The following is a 20,032-nucleotide window of genomic DNA, read 5'->3' as shown; positions in this document are numbered from 1 at the left end:
TCAAAACTACCGTATATGCTCGTGTATAAGCCGACCCGAGTATAAGCCGAGGCACCTAGTTTTACCACAAAAAACTGGGAAAATTAATTGACTTGAGTATCAGCCTGGTATGCATTGTCCCCTCATCCCCATCCTTGTATGCATGGCCTCCTCATCCCCATCCTGGTTAGCATGGCTCCCTCATCCCTATCCTGGTATACATGGCCTCCTCCTCATCCCCATCCTGGTATACATGGCTCCTCATCCCTATCCTGGTATGCATGGCCTCCTCATCCCTATCCTGGTATGCATGACCCCCTCATCCCTATCCTGGTATGCATGGCTCTTTATCCCTATCCTAGTATGCATGGCCTCCTCATCCCCATCCTGGTATACATGGCCTCCTCATCCCCATCCTGGTATACATGGCCTCCTCATCCCTATCCTGGTATACATGGCTCCTCATCCCTATCCTGGTATGCATGACCTCCTCATCCCTATCCTGGTATTCATGGCCTCCTCATCCCCATCCTGGTTAGCATGGCCCCCTCATCCCCATTGTGGTATACATGGTCTCCTCATCCCTATCCTGGTATGCATGACCTCCTCATCCCTATCCTGGTATTCATGGCCTCCTCATCCTCATCCTGGTTAGCATGGCCCCCTCATCCCCATTGTGGTATACATGGCCTCCTCATCCCTATCCTGGTATGCATGGCCTCCTCATCCCCATCCTGGTATTCATGGCCTCCTCATCCCCATCCTGGTTAGCATGGCCCCCTCATCCCCATTGTGGTATACATGGTCTCCTCATCCCTATCCTGGTATGCATGACCTCCTCATCCCTATCCTGGTATTCATGGCCTCCTCATCCCCATCCTGGTTAGCATGGCCCCCTCATCCCCATTGTGGTATACATGGCCTCCTCATCCCTATCCTGGTATGCATGGCTCTTTATCCCTATCCTGGTATACATGGCCTCCACATCCCTATCCTGGTATACATGGCCTCCTCATCCCTATCCTGGTATACATGGCTCCTCATCCCTATACTGGCATGCATGGCCTCTTCATCCCCATCCTGGTATACATGGTTCTTGATTCCTAACCTGTATGCATGGCTCCTTATCCCTATCCTTGTATACATGGCCTCCATCAGAAAAACATAAAATAAACCATCCAACTTACCGTCTCTGCACTCCCTCGCAGCGTCTTGTTCCAGTGCCAGCAGCTGCAGCGGCGGGGCGATCATGTGTGCCCACTACTTAAGAGAATGAATATTCACTGCCCTCCACGCCTACGGGCGTGGAGGGCAGAGAATATTCATTCCGTTAAGCAGCGGGAACACGTGATCGCCTGACTGCTGAAGGAAGCTGGCGTCTACGACTACTATGCCTGCTATTAAAGAGAAATTAATATTCACTGCCAGCACAGTGAATATTCATTTCTCTTTAGCAGCAGGCACAGGCTTCAGTCGCAGCAGCCGGCTCCTATCTCCTGTGATCTGCTTCTCCGCAACTGCCGCTCCCCCTTTGTTTTGTGGGACCCTCACTCAGGTATAAGCCAAGGGGGGCTTTTTCTGCATAAAAAATGTGCTGAAAAAGTCGGCTCATACTCCAGTATATACGATATTCTCTTTTCCATTAGGTCTAAGACATCACGTGACTAAGTGATTCAAAACTGACTAGCCGAATCCTTCTAAGCTCTATGTAGAAACAGGAGGTAAATTTTCTCTGTACGAGTCATAAGTCACTGCAAAAGTCCCTGACAGGGAGAATGAGGGAGCAGCTGGGTCAGGAGTTAAAGAGGGGGATGAAACATTTTGGGAGAAGAGTTTACTGGGTAGAAAGAAAAAAAGAGCAATTGTAAGTACACAGTGCTTTATAAAATGATGATTGCAATATACTAAGAGGATAAAAATGATGATGGGAGGAGGAGGAGGAGTGCTTCTATAAATGATGGGAATAACCATTTGAGGAGGAATAAGTCAGAGTCACATCTTTCCGTTTTTTTTCCTCCGGCAGATCCAAAGTGTTAGATTGATATCATTCTAACCTTTAAGACATCTTCCTATGATAAAATATGTATCAATCCAGTAAAATGCTCAGACAGCGACCTTGTCACCTATGGAAAAATTGGCAATAATTTAGCCATTAATCAACTTTGCAACAAAATCTCCAAAAACTGCAGCTTTCTAACAAAGAACAAATATCACAAATATCTAAAAAATAAATAATAAAAGTTACATTTATGGTTTGCAAAAAAAAAAAATGTTGTTACTGTTTTCACCATAGCGCCATGACAGCATCAATGTCCTTTCCAGTCATTTATTCCGATTCATTGTGGCAAATCCTGGCTCATCGAGATTCACATGACTAAAAAGCTCCTTTCACCCTTCATTCACAGTGTTTAGAAAACCCATTTTCACCGTGCCCCTCGTCTCCTCTACGCGCTTCTCATCTATCTTTGTGCTAATGGGGAGATTCTGACTCTCTGTTCCCTGTTGTGTCATTAAATAACTTTTCATAAGATTTTTTTTCTTAGTGCTGAGCTTTATTTTTTTTACGTTTTTTTACTTTTTCATGTGTAAATTTGAAAATAAAAATTGTTATTCATTTTTAAAGTTAATAGTATAAAAAAAATGTAATTAAATAGGCTACTCACTTCTATTAAAAAAAGGCTTAGAGTATTAAAAAAAAAGTATTTTATAAGCGCCTCTCCTTTTTTAGCGCCACCCATTGGTCTCGGTGCTTCCTTCTTTGAGCCTAACGGTCTTGTGACTTAAATACCCCGCCTCTGTGTCTCATGATCTGGTTATATGGACATGTGACTGATACAGCCAATCACTAACGAGTTGGTCAACTGGCATTGGCAGAAGCTGTCACATGATCGTCCTGCCAGAACTGAGACTAATAATGGATCAGAGCACTGCCAGAAGAAGAGTAGTGATAGTTTGGTGAGTATATCTATTATTTTTTATTTTTGAGTATTCATTAAAAAAAAATCAGGCCTTTTTAACCCCTTCAATAGTTTTTAGAATTAATTATTTTTAATACAAAACCATATGCATGACTAAACTGTAAGGTTGCAGGGGCTAGATAGTTAAAGGGGTTATTCATGTTTAGGAAAAGATGGCAATTTTTTTAAAAAAACTCTGATCAATCTCTTTAAGAGAACTTTAACCCCATCATCCCTGAGCCATTTTCCATTTTAGTTTTTTTCATTTTTGTTTTTTCCTCTCCTTCTTCCAAGACCCATAACTTTTTTATATTTCCATTAATACGGCCATATGAGGACTTTACTTTTGAATGACACTATGAAAAAAATTGCAAGTGCCGTAAAATTGCGAAAAAGTGCAATGCCACAATTGTTTTTTTTTTTTTTTTAATATATTTACCTTCTTCACTATATGGTAAAACTGACATAGAAATATGATTCTCCAGGTCAGTACGAATACGCAGATACCAAACATGTATTGTTTTTCTTTTATTTAAGTGGTGAAAAAAATCAGAAATTTGTATGAAAATTAGGTTGTTTTTTTTTGCTTTTGTTGCCATTTTCCGAGAACCGTAGAGTTTCATTTTTCAGGATCTGGGGCTGGGTGAGGACTTACTTTTTGCACCCTGAGCTGATGGTTTTACTGATACCACTTTTAGGTCGATACGATGTTTTGAATGCCTCCTTTTGCATTTCATTGCATTGACCACGAAAAACCATAATTCTAGCTTATCAATTGTTATTTTTTTATGCCGTTTACCTATCAGATTCATTTATTTTTTATTATGATGGATTGGACATTAAAGCATGTGAACTCTCATCATATGTCATGTGATGAAGGGGTTAAGGTGATTATCTTAAAGTGATCATTCCTTTTTGTTGACTTGGTCCATGTTTAGGGTCACTACTTAAATATACAGTATGCTATTCAAAATACCAGGGGGAGCTGACGCCAAGCCAAACATTGCCCCTAGAGGAAAAATGGAGTATTGCAAGGTGACCGTGATCGAGTCCGCACCAATGGGAGGTATTGTGTCTAAGCATAGAGGGGAGTCCTGAATGAGGGACCCTCGAGGTCCTAAAAATACTATGCAAATTTTACATTTTCTCTAGAAAATATCACCAAAAAACACAAATTTTACATATGTATGTCTTTCTTTCCTTTTATCACTCTTTAATGCAGGAAGATATTTTTATGTACTGTAACCTTAAGCTGCCAAATAAGTTCATGTATTAAATATGAGTGCATGTTCCAGGGACACCTGCTCTCTAATCTATATGTATTGTTCTCTGGTAATAAGAAACTCTGTTTTGTCACCTTTTTTTCGGGCTTTTGTAGATTTTTTGTTTTTTTTATTAGTATTCAGGACATGGAAATTGTCAATGTGCGTGACCTTTTAGATAAGGTACGATTAAATCATACAAGGACACTGCATCACATCTCAGGATCCTTGGTTTTACTAGATGGCGATGAGCATTGTTCTACTTCTCCGAGGTCCTGTCCTTTCACACGGACACCGTCTATTGTCAGCGCTTTATTTGGCATAGTTGTGCCAATAACTACCACGATTCACTATTATGTGACCCCCTAGGAGATATGGAGAAAACTGTTCTCAAGAAAAATGTATAGAAGAAAGAACAATGTAATTTTTTGGGGGGTGGAGAGGAGAGAGGTGGTGCCATAATGGGGGCTCCCTTCCTGTAATGAAATGACTCTGCTCATCCTGTTCCAGTCTATACAGCAAAGCTGCAGAAAACAGAAAATTGTGAAAAACATTTTTTTTAATGTAAGTAATAAAAACATAAATATAAAAAAATACTAAAAATGAAAACATATTTTAGAATTAAACCCCAATTTAACTGATACTAAATTATCTACTATATAATTGTCTAAGGGTCACTTCCGTCTGTCCTTCTGTCTGTCTGTCACAGTTATTCATTCGCTGATTGGTCTCGCCAGCTGCCTGTCATGGCTGCCGCGACCAATCAGCGACGGGCACAGTCCGGAAGAAAATGGCCGCTCCTTCCTCCCCGCAGTCAGTGCCCGCTCCGTACGCCCCTCCAGTCAGCGCTCACACAGAGTTAATGGTAGCGTTAACCGACCGCGCTATGCTGCGGTCGGTTAACGCTGCTATTAACCCTGTGTGACCAACATTTTACTATTGATGCTGCCTATGTGGCATCAATAGTAAAAATATCTAATGTTAAAAATAATAATAATAAAAAAAATCGTTATATACTCACCGTCCGTCGGCCCCTCGGATCCACAACAGGCCTTCCCTGCTCGCAATGCTCCAGTAACCGGTCCATGCTACGATCTCACGAGATGATGACGGGCGGTCTCGCGAGACCGCCACGTCATCATCTCGCGAGACCGCAATGCAATCTTCAGACCGGAGCGCGCGATGAGCATCGGTAACCGGCTGCTTCGATCCTGAGGCTCTGGAAGGTGAGTATATAACTATTTTTTATTTTAATTCTTTTTTTTAACAAGGATATGATGCATACTACGTGGCTGGGCAGTATACTATGTGGCTGGGCAGTATACTATGTGGCTGGGCAGTATACTATGTGGCTGGGCAGTATACTATGTGGCTGGGCAGTATACTATGTGGCTGGAAAAAATAATAGTGACACCTTTTAGGATAGAATGTATATCAATATAAATAATAAAAAAATATAATAAAGAAAATATATAAAATAAAACTACCTGGTGTACTAAAAAACAATTGAGTAAATAGTTACTCAAAAAGTGCAAGGGACCAACACTATGGAAAACCAAAGAAAAATTCCCGGACCATAGAGATAATGATATAAAATTGTCTTTATTAATACAATTGACAGTAGTGTAATAGTTAAAACAATAAAATATATATATATATGTGCACACAAAAAAATAAAATTTTAACCAGACTGAGAATAGAATGAAATATATATATTATGACCAAAAAAAATCGCCTATTGGACCTAAGGTATATCATAAGGGATGGAATATATACCAAAATACTGCCTTACAAATGGGCAGAAAAGTGCTATAAGTGCTATAAAGTGCTATAAAAATATAAACATAAAAATTGTGCAAATATGCAAAAGAATATATGACATGAAAAAAAGGGGGGGGGGGTAAAATTGTGCAGCAAAATGTATCCATACAAAAGGTATCAAAAGGTATCAACCCAATCCATTATTTTCCATATAGGAATACAGTGCAATGTGAATAGTAATCACATGTTAAAAAACGTGCCATTGGGGTAAAGTGTGAGCAGGATACATAAAAAGGGGGGGTTGGGGGAATATAAAAAATAGGAGATATACCTTTAAGGTCAGTCTGGTCCAAGTTGGGGTGCGCACAGTACTTGGACCAGACTGACCTTAAAGGTATATCTCCTATTTTTTATATTCCCCCAACCCCCCCTTTTTATGTATCCTGCTCACACTTTACCCCAATGGCACGTTTTTTAACATGTGATTACTATTCACATTGCACTGTATTCCTATATGGAAAATAATGGATTGGGTTGATACCTTTTGATACCTTTTGTATGGATACATTTTGCTGCACAATTTTACCCCCCCCTTTTTTTCATGTCATATATTCTTTTGCATATTTGCACAATTTTTATGTTTATATTTTTATAGCACTTTATAGCACTTATAGCACTTTTCTGCCCATTTGTAAGGCAGTATTTTGGTATATATTCCATCCCTTATGATATACCTTAGGTCCAATAGGCGATTTTTTTTGGTCATAATATATATATTTCATTCTATTCTCAGTCTGGTTAAAATTTCATTTTTTTGTGTGCACATATATATATGTTTTATTGTTTTAACTATTACACTACTGTCAATTGTATTAATAAAGACAATTTTATATCATTATCTCTATGGTCCGGGAATTTTTCTTTGGTTTTCCATAGTGTTGGTCCCTTGTACTATGTGGCTGGGCAGTATACTACGTGGCTGGGCAGTATACTATGTGGCTGGGCAGTATACTATGTGGCTGGGCAGTATACTATGTGGCTGGGCAGTATACTACGTGGCTGGGCAATATACTACGTGGCTGGGCAGTATACTACGTGGCTGGGCAGTATACTACGTGGCTGGGCAGTATACTACGTGGCTGGGCAATATACTATGTGGCTGGGCAGTATACTATGTGGCTGGGCAGTATACTACGTGGCTGGGCAATATACTACGTGGCTGGGCAGTATACTATGTGGCTGGGCAGTATACTATGTGGCTGGGCAATATACTACGTGGCTGGGCAATATACTACGTGGCTGGGCAATATACTATGTGGCTGGGCAGTATACTATGGCTGGGCAGTATACTACGTGGCTGGGCAGTATACTATGTGGCTGGGCAGTATACTATGTGGCTGGGCAGTATACTATGTGGCTGGGCAGTATACTATGTGGCTGGGCAGTATACTATGTGGCTGGGCAGTATACTACGTGGCTGGGCAATATACTATGTGGCTGGGCAGTATACTATGGCTGGGCAGTATACTACGTGGCTGGGCAGTATACTATGTGGCTGGGCAGTATACTATGTGGCTGGGCAGTATACTATGTGGCTGGGCAGTATACTACGTGGCTGGGCAATATACTATGTGGCTGGGCAGTATACTATGGCTGGGCAGTATACTACAGCTGGGCAGTATACTACGTGGCTGGGCAGTATACTATGTGGCTGGGCAGTATACTATGTGGCTGGGCAGTATACTACGTGGCTGGGCAATATACTATGTGGCTGGGCAGTATACTATGTGGCTGGGCAGTATACTACGTGGCTGGGCAGTATACTATGTGGCTGGGCAGTATACTATGGCTGGGCAGTATACTACGTGGCTGGGCAATATACTACGTGGCTGGGCAGTATACTACATGGCTGGGCAGTATACTATGTGGCTGGGCAGTATACTATGTGGCTGGGCAGTATACTACGTGGCTGGGCAGTATGCTATGTGGCTGGGCAATATACTATGTGGCTGGCCAGTATACTATGTGGCTGGGCAGTATACTATGTGGCTGGGCAATATACTATGTGGCTGGGCAATAGCATATTCTAGAATACCCGATGCGTTAGAATCGGGCCACCATCTAGTAGTTATATAAAATTGTATTTAATTTAAAATCAAAAAGCCTTTTGCTATTTATCCCTGTCCTGCTGCCCAAACCTTAGTCATAGCATTACTTATTTTTTACATATATGTCATAAAATTGTGCTCTCAGTATCAGAAAATTGTAGCTAACACCAAATTATAGTTATACTGTATTAAAGGGGCTGTCCAGGTTGTAAAAAGTATAAATATTGTGTAAAATTAGGGCATGTTATAATAAAAAAAATAATAATTACTTCCTTTTTAAATGCCCTTAATGAGACAGCAATGCCGCTGTTCTGGTGGTCTCTGTCGTTATGGATTATTTTGCTGCACGAAAGGTCAGGGGTTTGCCGAAACCACTTATATTAAGGGATACAAATGATGTATAAAAAAATCTAAAATGTTTGATCCTTATTTCTCCAAAGGGAAGATATTGACGGACCATTACTATGAACACATGACATCAGATTGTTGGTGGATCAAGAAAAAAATGGTAGGGTACTTTGACGATTATCTTATGAATATTGGAACGTTTATTTTCTAACGATTGTATTATTTAAGAAAAACTGAAAACTGTTCGCTGGGGAACACCAGTTTTCCAGCTGGAGATATGTGCCATGAATACAGATCATATATTTTACAGAGACTAAGAAAAAACGGTATCTGCAAGAAAATAAGCGGCAGATATTACGAAGCCATAATGAGAAGGATAATCTTCTGCGGGGAGAATATATTATAAATGCTTAAAATAGAATTTGTAGTAACGAACATGAAATGCAAATTGTAACGAGAGAACCTACAGTATGTGAACATTTTATGCCTTATATCGTCTAACGTGCTGGTGGTAATTGTCCTCTGCTCTCGTCTCTGAGTGGTTATTGCCCGCTGTGTCTTGCAGTGGCCGTGTGGTTGAGCTTCTTGTTGATCATTAATAGAATTTGGGGTAATGGTCTCCAATAAGTGGCTCTCTAGCTGTTCCAAAACTACAACTTCCAGCATGCAGGATCAGGATTGTATTCTTGAGGTTTTTACATTTAGAGCTAATTGTGATATCAGTATTGGCCTATATATCTGGAAGAACCATGGACATGTGATCTGCTATGTAGTCCAGAGGTCAAGGGGATCCAATCAGGTCCGGTGGTCCTAAATATTCAGTAATTAGAGATGAGCAAATCAATTTTTAACTGTTATGATAGTGTAGTGACTCACTTGGAAAAATAGGTAACAAACTGAAACCGCCCACAACTGATGACTATAGGGCTTGTGCAGAGAATGGCATAACTTGGACGATTGCTATCCGTCATACCTATGTCATTCTATGGGGCTATGCACAGGTCGGATTTCTTCTTCATACCGAGTCAGTCCAAGAACAAAAATCACAGCTTGCACAATTTGACTCTGATAATCGGATCGCACTCGCCAATTCATGTCCATTGGTGACATTTGAGTGCAGTACAATTTTCACGGACAGACTTTTTCTTTTAATTCTCATCCTAGAAAATTGGTTCACAATTTGATCACACTGATTCTGATCTGATTTTGAGTCTTGTTTACTTTACATTTCTGTCCCGTGTCTCATGAGGTGGTAGAGGGAACAGAGTAGGGTTTAACAGCAGCATAGTAAGGCTGGAGACCCAGGCATCTCTACCTTCAAGAGTACCTCTGTTACAGGGATCCAAAATAAGAAAAAAACTTGGTACTCAAGAAGAAATTTGGTGTAAAGAAGAAGATCCTTTAATGTGCATCCACAAAGATATAAGTTTGAATGTTTTCAGTCCACATTCGGACCTTCATCAGAACAATTTTACTGGTATGGAAAAAATTGAAAAGATATACATAAGTGAATCATCACACAAAACAGGAAAATAAAATATCATAACATATCAGTACATGGAAAATAAAGTAAAAAAAAAACAAAAAATAAAACACAGACGAAAACGTAGTATGTCTCATTCGAAGAGTAGAGAAAATAATCGCAAAAAAGTTCCCAAAGGTAGTGAGGCACAGCAGTACCCAGTGTGCTGGAGGCTAGAGCTGGATTCTCATCAAGGAGACAAAATTGTATAAAAGTAGAATTACACAGATGGAGATAAAACAATGAGTGCTATGGTGAAACGATACCGGTGATACAATGAACATAGAAAAAGGTAGTCCATAGAGACCTGGTATAGTAGGTAAAGCGCATATAGGGTCAGTGTTGGTTCCAACTGGATTATTCAGCTGGCCTGGGAGATAAGAGGAATAAGAAGAGGTTAATATTAAAACTCGGATGCCTAATGTTATATCCTAGGGTGGCAAGAACGTAGGTAGAGGTGGCCAGCTCCACAGGTCTATGCTGTCATGGCACAAAACTTATTCAGGAGTACAGTACAGAGTTATTAAATGGTGGTGTACCCAGATAACATGGTGAATAGCAGGATACAATGCCATATAGTGGGAGCCATAGACGGGATAGATACTAGTGGTGGTGGGCAATTAAGTTGCTCCAATATATGTCCATATGGAAGGCAAGGCACAAAGTAATTGTGGCAAATAGATGTCAGGATACCTGCATTGCTCTGTGTGAACGTGGAGGGGAAAAAAACAAAACACAACAGTGCTTACATGGCGCTGGATTGTATTAGGGCGCTGTGGGGATTACCTGGATGCAATGGGAGATCCTGTGGATGTCAGGGCATGTGGAGTACGGCGGAAGCCGCTCAGAGAGACGCACTGTGCATGCGGCCTGCCATGCTGGTTATAAAGGGGCAGGGACTAGGGGTATGTCACGTGACCGGATCGTGATCATGTGACTTATCTGTGTTCTGCTCCATACCACCAGTGCAGCATGAAAGAAGATCCGGACCAGCACTGTGTGTAAAATAGTGCTGAACATAGCGAGGAGATATTAGGACCTTTTGGCTGGGGGGATTATTTTATTTTAATGGGAACCATATTATATTGAATATCCAGGTCAGTTTTAACCCTATACAGTGTGGACCCTAATCTAATGGTAAGGAAATGTTATGCTGCAATATAAATTCTAGTATAATGGACCCTCCGGTTAGATTTAACCCTCGTAAGTTTGGACTATAATCCAATATAGGAAATAACAATTTCTATAGGGAAGGAAGGAGTGGTTAAACATAGCCCGTCTCAGATTCGGAATGCAGCAATATACTATACCAGAGTGCGCAGTGAAGTGAGTGTTGTGAGACAAGGTGAAGATCAACGGTTCTAAAGAGAAATAAAGGAGCAATACAATTAATGTCAGTTATTACAGGAAACACACATACAGTTAAAAGAAGCTACGCAAAATATTACGTATTCGAAAGAAAAATTATACTTTCAATAAGTAGTCAAAAACTGAGCTAGGACACACCATCCTTGAATATACAATCAGACAATATGAACCATTAGTATATGCTGTAAGAAAACATTCTTCACAGAAAACTCGAGGTATCGTAGTCCCTATTGAGTCCTTTGGGTTCCAATGTCTGTAATCCTGCTTATCCATAATAACCACAGCACCCCCTTTGTCTGCTGGTTTGACTATCAATGATTTATCTGCTGACAATTGTTCAAGGGCTGTCCTTTCGGACCCTGATAAATTGGGATGAAAATGTAATCTGCCTTGAAGGATTTCCCTATTCAATTTGTCAATATCCTTCTCTACAAGTGAGATGAAAGTTTCGACCGTATGATTATCTTTGGGGGGCATGTGTGAACTAGAGTTGCGAAGGCCCAACTGTTTCAAGGTAAGTAGGGTCGGAGAAGCCGAGGTGGGTGGTTCAGGATTTAACGTTTGTTTGGAAAAATGTGCCCGATGACGTAAATTGCGATAAAACCTCTGCAGACCATATCTAACTCAAAGGAGTTGTGTCTATATGAGGGGCAAAATGACAAACCCTTTTGTAGGAGGGACAGTTGGTCAGGGTTGAGGTTCTTAGATGAAATATTGCTCACTAGTGGAGGCTATCTACATGTGATCGCAATGTCACATTGGTCCTGGTGTCCCCTGCGGCACTGGCCACCCCGTCGCGTCTTCCTTTTTGTCGGCCCTGATTTGGTCCTAAAAAAAGTGGTACTGGTTAGGGTATTTGAGGAGCCACGTGTGCTGTCTGCTGAGCTGGAGGAGCTTCGGGAGGCCCGGTTTCTGTAGAAGCGGTTCGTGTCTTTCCACTGGTAGACCCTGTTTTGTTGATAATCTTCTGTATCTCGTAGAAATTTCGACCTTTTACAGGGATCGTTAGGGTCCCAGTTCCAGGGATAGTTTGAGGCGTAGGAAGGGGGGTGCGGGGGGGCGGGCCGCCCCGGGCCGCACAATGCGGGGGTGGGTCACCCAGGGCCGCCATCAGGGCATTACAGCCGTGACTGGTGTATGGGGCCCGGTGGGCAGAGGGGGCTCACCGGGCCCCTACCGGCAGCCGCAGGCTGAACCGGGCCCTTAACGGCGGCCGGCGCTGCAGCTGTTTAACGCTATTGACGTGCGGGCCCACGCCCGCACGTCAATAGTTAACAGCCGCCAGCCAATCTGAGGCTGGCAGCTGACGTCAGCCGCAGCGTGCATGTCGCCGGCGTCTGACGTCATTGTCAGTCGCCGGCAAGTGCACGCTTCAGCTGCATGGAGAGAGCAGGAGCGCGGCAGGTAAGCAGAACTTGTTTTTTTGTTTTTTTTTTACTGAGAGCAGCGATCCGGGGGGCCCAGGGCAGAAAGCTGGACACAGGGGGGGCAGAAAGCTGGACACAGGAGGGCAGAAAGCTGGACACAGGGGGGCAGAAAGCTGGACACGGGCAGAAAGCTGGACACGGGGGGCAGAAAGCTGGACACAGGGGCAGAAAGCTGGACACAGGGGCAGAAAGCTGGACACGGGCAGAAAGCTGGACACGGGCAGAAAGCTGGACAGGGGCAGAAAGCTGGACACAGGGGCAGAAAGCTGGACATTGGAGCAGAACGCTGCACACAGGGGCAGAACGCTGGACACGGGCAGAAAGCTGGACACGGGGGCAGAAAGCTGGACATTGGGGCAGAATGCTGCACACAGGGGCAGAGAGCTGGAAATGGGCAGAAAGCTGGACACGGGGGCAGAAAGCTGGACATTGGGGCAGAAAGCTGGACACGGGCAGAAAGCTGGACACGGGGGCAGAAAGCTGGACATTGGGGCAGAAAGCTGGACACGGGCAGAAAGCTGGACATTGGGGCAGAATGCTGGACACTGGGGCAGAAAGCTGGACATTGGGGCAGAATGCTGCACACAGAGGCAGAACGCTGGACACGGGCAGAAAGCTGGACACAGGGGCAGAACGCTGGACATTGGGGCAGAATGCTGGACACTGATGCAGAAAGCTGGACACAGGGGCAGAAAGCTGGACACTGGGGCAGAAAGCTGGACATTGGGGCAGAATGCGGCACACGGGGCAGAAAGCTGCACACAGGGGCATAAAGCTGGGCACGGGCAGAAAGCTGGACATGGGCAGAAAGCTGGACATTGGGGCACAATGCTGGACACTGATGCAGAAAGCTGGACACTGGGGCAGAAAGCTGGACACTGGGGCAGAAAGCTGGACACTGGGGCAGATTGCTGGACATAGGGGCAAAATGGAGAAACGGGGCATGATTGGAGACACATGGGGCAGGATGACAGACATGGCGGCATGACTGGAGACAGATGGGGCAGGATTGGAAACAGATGGGGCAGGATTGGAAACAGATGGGGCAGAATTGAGATGCAGGGGGCATGATTGCAGAAATGGGGGCATGATTGGAGACGGGGCAGAATGGTGATACGGGCATGATTGGAGACACTGGAGGCAGGATTGGAGACAGATGGGGCAGGATCATGGGGCAGGATGGATACGATGGAGACAGATGGGGCAGGATGGGGAGATCATATGGGGCAGAATGGATACTCATTAGGGCAGGATGGGAGAACATATGGCAGACGCCAGGAATGAGACACACGGGGGCTAGGATGGCGAATATTATTACCATAGGGGCTAATTAAGGGATATTATTACTGCAGTGATGTATTTATTTTATTTTTTGAGTACATTGTTTTAAATGGAGGGGCGGTCCTATTACTGTGTAGATTGACACTATGTCGCCTTCTTCATGTGGTGTAATGTAGAAGTTGGGAAAATTAAGTAATGTGTTATACAAGTGGAACTCGAGATAACTGTTATTTCCTGCAGAAACGAGTCCTGGCTGGATGAAGTGATGGTGGTCTGTGCGGGATGAAAGATGAAGGACTTCACCTAGAGACGTCACTGGTGAGTCAGTGTTACCTATACACTGACACTATACACTGTATACTATATACAGAGCTCCTGTGTATAATGTCACCGGTGATCACTGAATTACCTATACACTAGCTGGGGGGGGGGCGCCAAACTCGGGAACAGCCCCGGGCGGCAAAAGCTCTAGCTACACCCCTGCTTAAGACCATCAAAGTGTGACACCTAACCACAGATTAGACGATGGCAACTCATGATTTAACGGATTTTCTCAGATGTGGAAAAAATGTTGTGTGAAACTAGCCTTGCAGAGAGTGTTACATTCACCCGTCTACATAAGTCTACACAGCCATGACATTCAGTTTCCAAGACATACTAAATGACTTGGCTGCCGGGAAAAGATGTGGGGAGGAGAGCTGATGGCTGGGTGACACTTAAACAAGACCCATAACAATGATATTGAGAGGCTTGTAATCTCCTGCTCAGCTACATGAATGGAATGTCAGGAAAGTTCCGTCATCTTGACAAGACGTCCGCCGCCTCGGCTTCTCTGAATACCGACAGACAATCAAAGTTTGCAAAGTTTTCAAAGTGAAATTGTAAAGATAAATCCTTAGCCGGGACTTGTGCCATCTGCAGTCACATTCATCCATTGCTTAATGTGAAGGTGAAGAGTTTACAAGCATCAAAATTCATATATATTGATTGTAGATCTAAATGGAGATTACTACACGTAGAAGGATTCGTGTGAAGGCCAGAAAGTGACATCTTACATCAATGTCACAGAAAGACTGGCAGCAGTACTACTGCATAATAATTATATATTATATATCATTTTATTTTATTTAGCACCAACAGATTCCGCAACACTTTACGATTAAGCGAGGACATGTCAGGACAATAAATTCCACACAAGCTCACAATCTACAAGGAAATAAGGGGGACACAATAGTTTGAAGGTGTACTTACAAAGTGGCTAGTGCTGAGGTTGTGAGTGTGACATGCTGCCACCTCCTTTCAAACTGTAAAAAAACACAAAAAACTTTCAAACTATTACGATTTACGAACAGTGATTGCTAATCATGAATTAGTGAAATCTACTAGTGTCTGATAGAAAACTTCCATATTACATAGATCCTCTTGACCTGCGGACTCTTTTTATTGTTTTTTGCATTGGTATTTTTATGAAAAACTAAGCGCCATTTTTATACCCAGATCTGAACCAAGCATACAGTATGTCTCTAAACTCACTTCCAATATTTACAAGCATGTGTACCATATACCTTTTCAGTTATGTTTTTTTTTTTAGATCCATTTAGATACTTTCTTACAATTATTTAATCAGTTTGAATATTATAATATTGATTTGACCTGGCTATTGCAATTTTGTTTGGATGTAATCTTGTCTCTATGTGTCTCATGACAAACTCAGCTCTGCTATACTGCTGGGCTCTGCTATCTGCTGACAAACTCAAATCTGCTATACCACTTGGCTCTACTGCAAATAACCCAAGTGTGTCTTTGTGACTAATCCAGCTCTGCTGTACTGCTGGCCTCTGCTGCATGCACCGAAGTGTGCCTCCTGACTAACCCAGCTCTGCCATACAACGGTGCTCTGCTGGAATACCCCAAGTGTGCCTCTTGATTAATCCTATCCTGCTGTACCTCTGGGATCTGCTGTTTCCTGTCTAACCCATCTCTGTCTTAGCTATGCTGCATATAAAGCGTGTCTCCTGACTAACTTCACTCTGCTGTACAGCTAAACATATGTAAAAAAAAGTCAAAATATTATAGTCCCTTCACCCTTCACTCTGGTCCAGTTGTCTTTTTCTCTCTGGTCATTGGTGTGGCCTTCACTTGGACATATTTGGCATGTCTCTGGAGCCCAGCATTTTCGACGTCTCCTTCATGATTTTATGACGAGGCGCGATGCACGTCATGGTGTCATGCAGGAGATGTCATGAATGCTGCTCGCTGGAAAGCGCTGACGATGACACATCGAAGTCTGCACTGGTGACCGGAACAAAGAAAACAGATAAGGGCTGGGTGTCATGAGTGGCAAAAAAAAGAATGTTGGCAGAATTGAAATTTTTGCTAGAGTTATATTTTTCGTGCTATGATATTCCAGCGCTATTTTTTTTAGTGAAGGAAACCTTTGCTAGATCTGTAATACCTATAAGGCTAGGGTCACATGACCGTTTTCCCCATATCTGATAAAATTGATGCTAGTCACACTCTGATTGTATTCTGATCAGAGTGTGATCTGTTTTTCTCGGATTTGGAGAGATTTTTACATTATATAAAAAGCTGCCAACATGATATCTGCTGTGCTACATTAATAGTGTAGTGCACCGCCATGCACTGTGTTGCGCAACGTCACCCTCTGCAGTATTTGCACAGTGCAGCCATTCTTATTTACTTAGAATCATCATCGGTACAGTAAGCAAATATCGCAGTCATTACAGTATAGCATTGCATTGCAGGTGTCGTGTTGGCGGCTGCTACATCTGTATAAACAGCAACTTCCAACATTCCAAGAGTCGTAGGTTACATGCTGCCGTTCTTAAGTATCTCTTCAATATCTCTCTAGGGATCTAGGCACGGAATTATGAATTGATGGCAATTATATCGTGCCATATTTATTAACCTACTAGAAAAAAAATGATTCAGACAGATGTATATAGAATTTCTTATGACATCACCGATATTCTCTTGTCTCCGCAGAGCAATGATTACCGTACCGGGAACATCATCATTTTTGGTCCTATTTCCCGTGCAGCGCCTGAACTTGTTTTGTCCGTGGATCTGTAACCCAGGAGAATTATGCTCCGGAGAAGATTAGTTCATCTAAATGTTAAAAGGAAGCAAAAATAATTTCCCAAGGAGCAATAGTTTTGCTTTTCAGAAAGCGAGTCGCTTCATCATGAAACTCAGAGCTTCATTCTCAGTGCCATGTCGGACACAGAAAGACAGTTTTCCATTTTATACATGAATTATTCTACACTCTGCCTACTGGAATAATTATGGCTTTTTACCAGTCACATTCTTGGATTTAAAGGGGTGGTCCACGTTAAATGTATACTTACTTAAATGTACGTGTTTGGCACTAAAAATCATTTTAGAATTTGGTTGCATTAAATATTTTGCAGTTTGGTTTTTACAGACTTTTTGGTTACCGGCATGTTCAACTTTTGATGTGACCTGTAGTCATATTGTAAATCATCTGAGAGCAGCTAAAAGAAAAAGAGAGGTAAGAGTTAGAAACTTTCTTATTGCAAAGTCAGAATGAACTCACTGGTGGATTCTAAGTTAACTCATTCTGCAGTTAGCAATAGACGGTGTAATACAGAGCTTATGGAAGGTAAAATGTGCAACATTTGTAATTAAACCCAATTCAAGGGTCAGTAGCTCAAAACACAGCGTCCGCAAACTGAGATCTGGAAGTCATGTGACAAGGTTCGCTAAAGGGTCGACATTGACTGTTAGGATTGCTACTTCCCATAGATGGCGCTGGAGTTCTAATCCTCTTCCTCTCTGAAGAGACAATTTGCATAATTAAACCCAAAAAGCTTTCCCATTGGCTCTTCAGAATGAAGTCACTGACTGATTCTAAGTTAACTCTTTGTTCGGCCAGCAATAGAGGGTGTAATGCAGAGTATATAGATGGCAAAAGGTGCAACATTTTTAATCAGACCCAATGCTAAAAATGATAATTAGCCATAAATGCATGCAATTAGGCAAGAAAAAAATGGTCCACAAAGATGGACAACCCCTTAAAGCATGGGTTGCGAAATCACACACTGAGATTTGAGGATAATTAAAGAATAAATAATAATAAATAACTTCCAGGAGGAGTAACAGAGGAACGGCACAATGCACAGTGCAAGAAAAGAGGCTCCAGAATAGTTATTTCATAGGCAATATGATAATTTACTAAAATAGTTGTGTCAGGTGAGCAAAGAGGTCTGTTTTAAAGGGAGTTGCCAGAATGACAACAAAAAGGGGCGTTTCATTGCTATGATATTAATGACCTACTGGGACAGGATAGGTCATCAATATCAGATGGAAGGTGTTCCGACACCTGGCATCACCAGGACTGGCAGTTCTCAGCCCTGGCAATGCCCTTGTTTGGGGTTTCACCCCTGAGAGTTCTGTGCCCCTAGTTTGAGCCGGGCATATGACTAAACATGGGACCCCCAGCAATCATACATAACAAGTTATGGTTCTGGGAACACCCCTTTAATTATTAGATATATTAACTTTTGTGCCTTTTTCCCCCAAAATTCTCTGGGGACAGAGAGTAAAGAGGAACATACGACTTCAAAATCAGACTACACACAGAGTTTGTTTGTAGTCTGTCACCGTGGAGACGCATAGGTCTGGAGAGAAGCTGTACACACAAAACCAGAAGATATTTCTTTTTATCAATGTTTCTTTCTGTATTGTTTCTTGTTTTTTTTTTTTTTATTTTAGTTTTATTATTAGATCAGTGGTATTTAATCAATAAAATATTATTGGCGCACAATACTTTTACAGATGACCAATGCTTTTAATGTGAATGGACTGGACAAGTTTTGGGGGAGCAATAAATATGGACGTAGATTAGTCAGCACGATGGGGGTGATGGTTACAATGAGTTACCCCTCCATACGGAGATCTCATCCGATTCTTTCTTTGGATCAGGAAATTGATTCCATGTCTCCATTAAGATCGGAGAAAACATCATTTCTGAATCACAAGAGGCCGAAACCTTAATGGAAATCATTTCATCTATTTTTCATTTTTAGCCCATGATGATATAATAATCCTCCATAGAAATGAGAATAATATCCATGATGATGATGATGATGATGAGGGACGACAGAAAACTCCCAGGGAGTCGATTACATGACATATTTACTCAGCGTGAAATGTCTTCTGGATTAACATAGGTAATAAAACTGTTCATAAAGTTACTGCTTATCTATTATTTAGCCACTGATAGAAATTATGTACACCCTCTCTTTCTTGTTCTTTTATTTTTATTTTTTTTATTCCCAGCTGGATTGTACACATGCTGCATCTTTTTATTTTAGTTTGTTGCATTTTTTTTGTGCATTGAGAATACTCAACCAATTATGACGTTGCAAAACTGCAACAATTTGCAGTAATAAAAGTGTTTTGACTACATTTCAAAACACAAAAAAGTGGAAAAAAGGGGAAAAAGACACCTAAAACCTAGGGGCGTGCTAGAATCAGATGCTCCTAATTCATGAAAAGGCGTACTCCTCTTCATGAATCTGGAGTGAGTGACTTACACCTCTGATCGTGACTTGCCACTAATCCTTTGAGTAAGATTTGGGGCGTAGCGAATGCTGCCGTCCATTATGAATTTTGTGAGCGGTGGGAGCCATGTCCCCGTTCTGCCCCAGCTCTTTCTATTTTGTCCGAGCTGGGAGAAACTGACTTCAAAATTCCGTAACATTTTGGTGCAGCTTTGAGTTGCTTCTTCATTTTTGAATTTTTCAAACTTTTTACACCAGAATTCTGGCATCAAAGCTTGAATGAATAGGAATCCTAGTGTGTAAAACACTTCTAGAGTTCGTACACCCAACATGTTTTTCACCTGAAAAAAAGTGTGACAAAAACTCAGGCATAGTCCAAATTAAAGAAAAAAAGTTGTGATACTCCTTCCTCCCTTTTCCCTTTGCACAAGTTTTTGTGCCAATTTTCCTGAATAATGTTGTAATAATTTTTT

The 20,032-nt window shown here is 42.0% G+C and overlaps 1 protein-coding gene across 1 annotated transcript in view; it reads left to right on the top strand.

Moving 5' to 3' along the window:
* Window positions 1-19,466, top strand: part of LOC143781535 (uncharacterized) — a 152,648-nt gene extending 133,182 nt beyond the window's left edge. The window contains exons 3-4 of the mRNA XM_077268172.1: window positions 8,508-8,575; window positions 19,083-19,466. Coding sequence (XP_077124287.1) covers window positions 8,508-8,535 — 28 coding nt within the window. The 3' untranslated portion in view covers window positions 8,536-8,575; window positions 19,083-19,466. The remainder of the gene's footprint in view (window positions 1-8,507; window positions 8,576-19,082) is intronic.
* The last annotated feature ends 566 nt before the right edge of the window (window positions 19,467-20,032 follow it).

Source organism: Ranitomeya variabilis, chromosome 6 (genome assembly GCF_051348905.1).
Source record: "Ranitomeya variabilis isolate aRanVar5 chromosome 6, aRanVar5.hap1, whole genome shotgun sequence".
Taxonomy (NCBI): domain Eukaryota; kingdom Metazoa; phylum Chordata; class Amphibia; order Anura; family Dendrobatidae; genus Ranitomeya; species Ranitomeya variabilis.
Note: the sequence above shows the minus strand (reverse complement) of the source record. Positions and strands in the feature narration are given on the sequence as shown.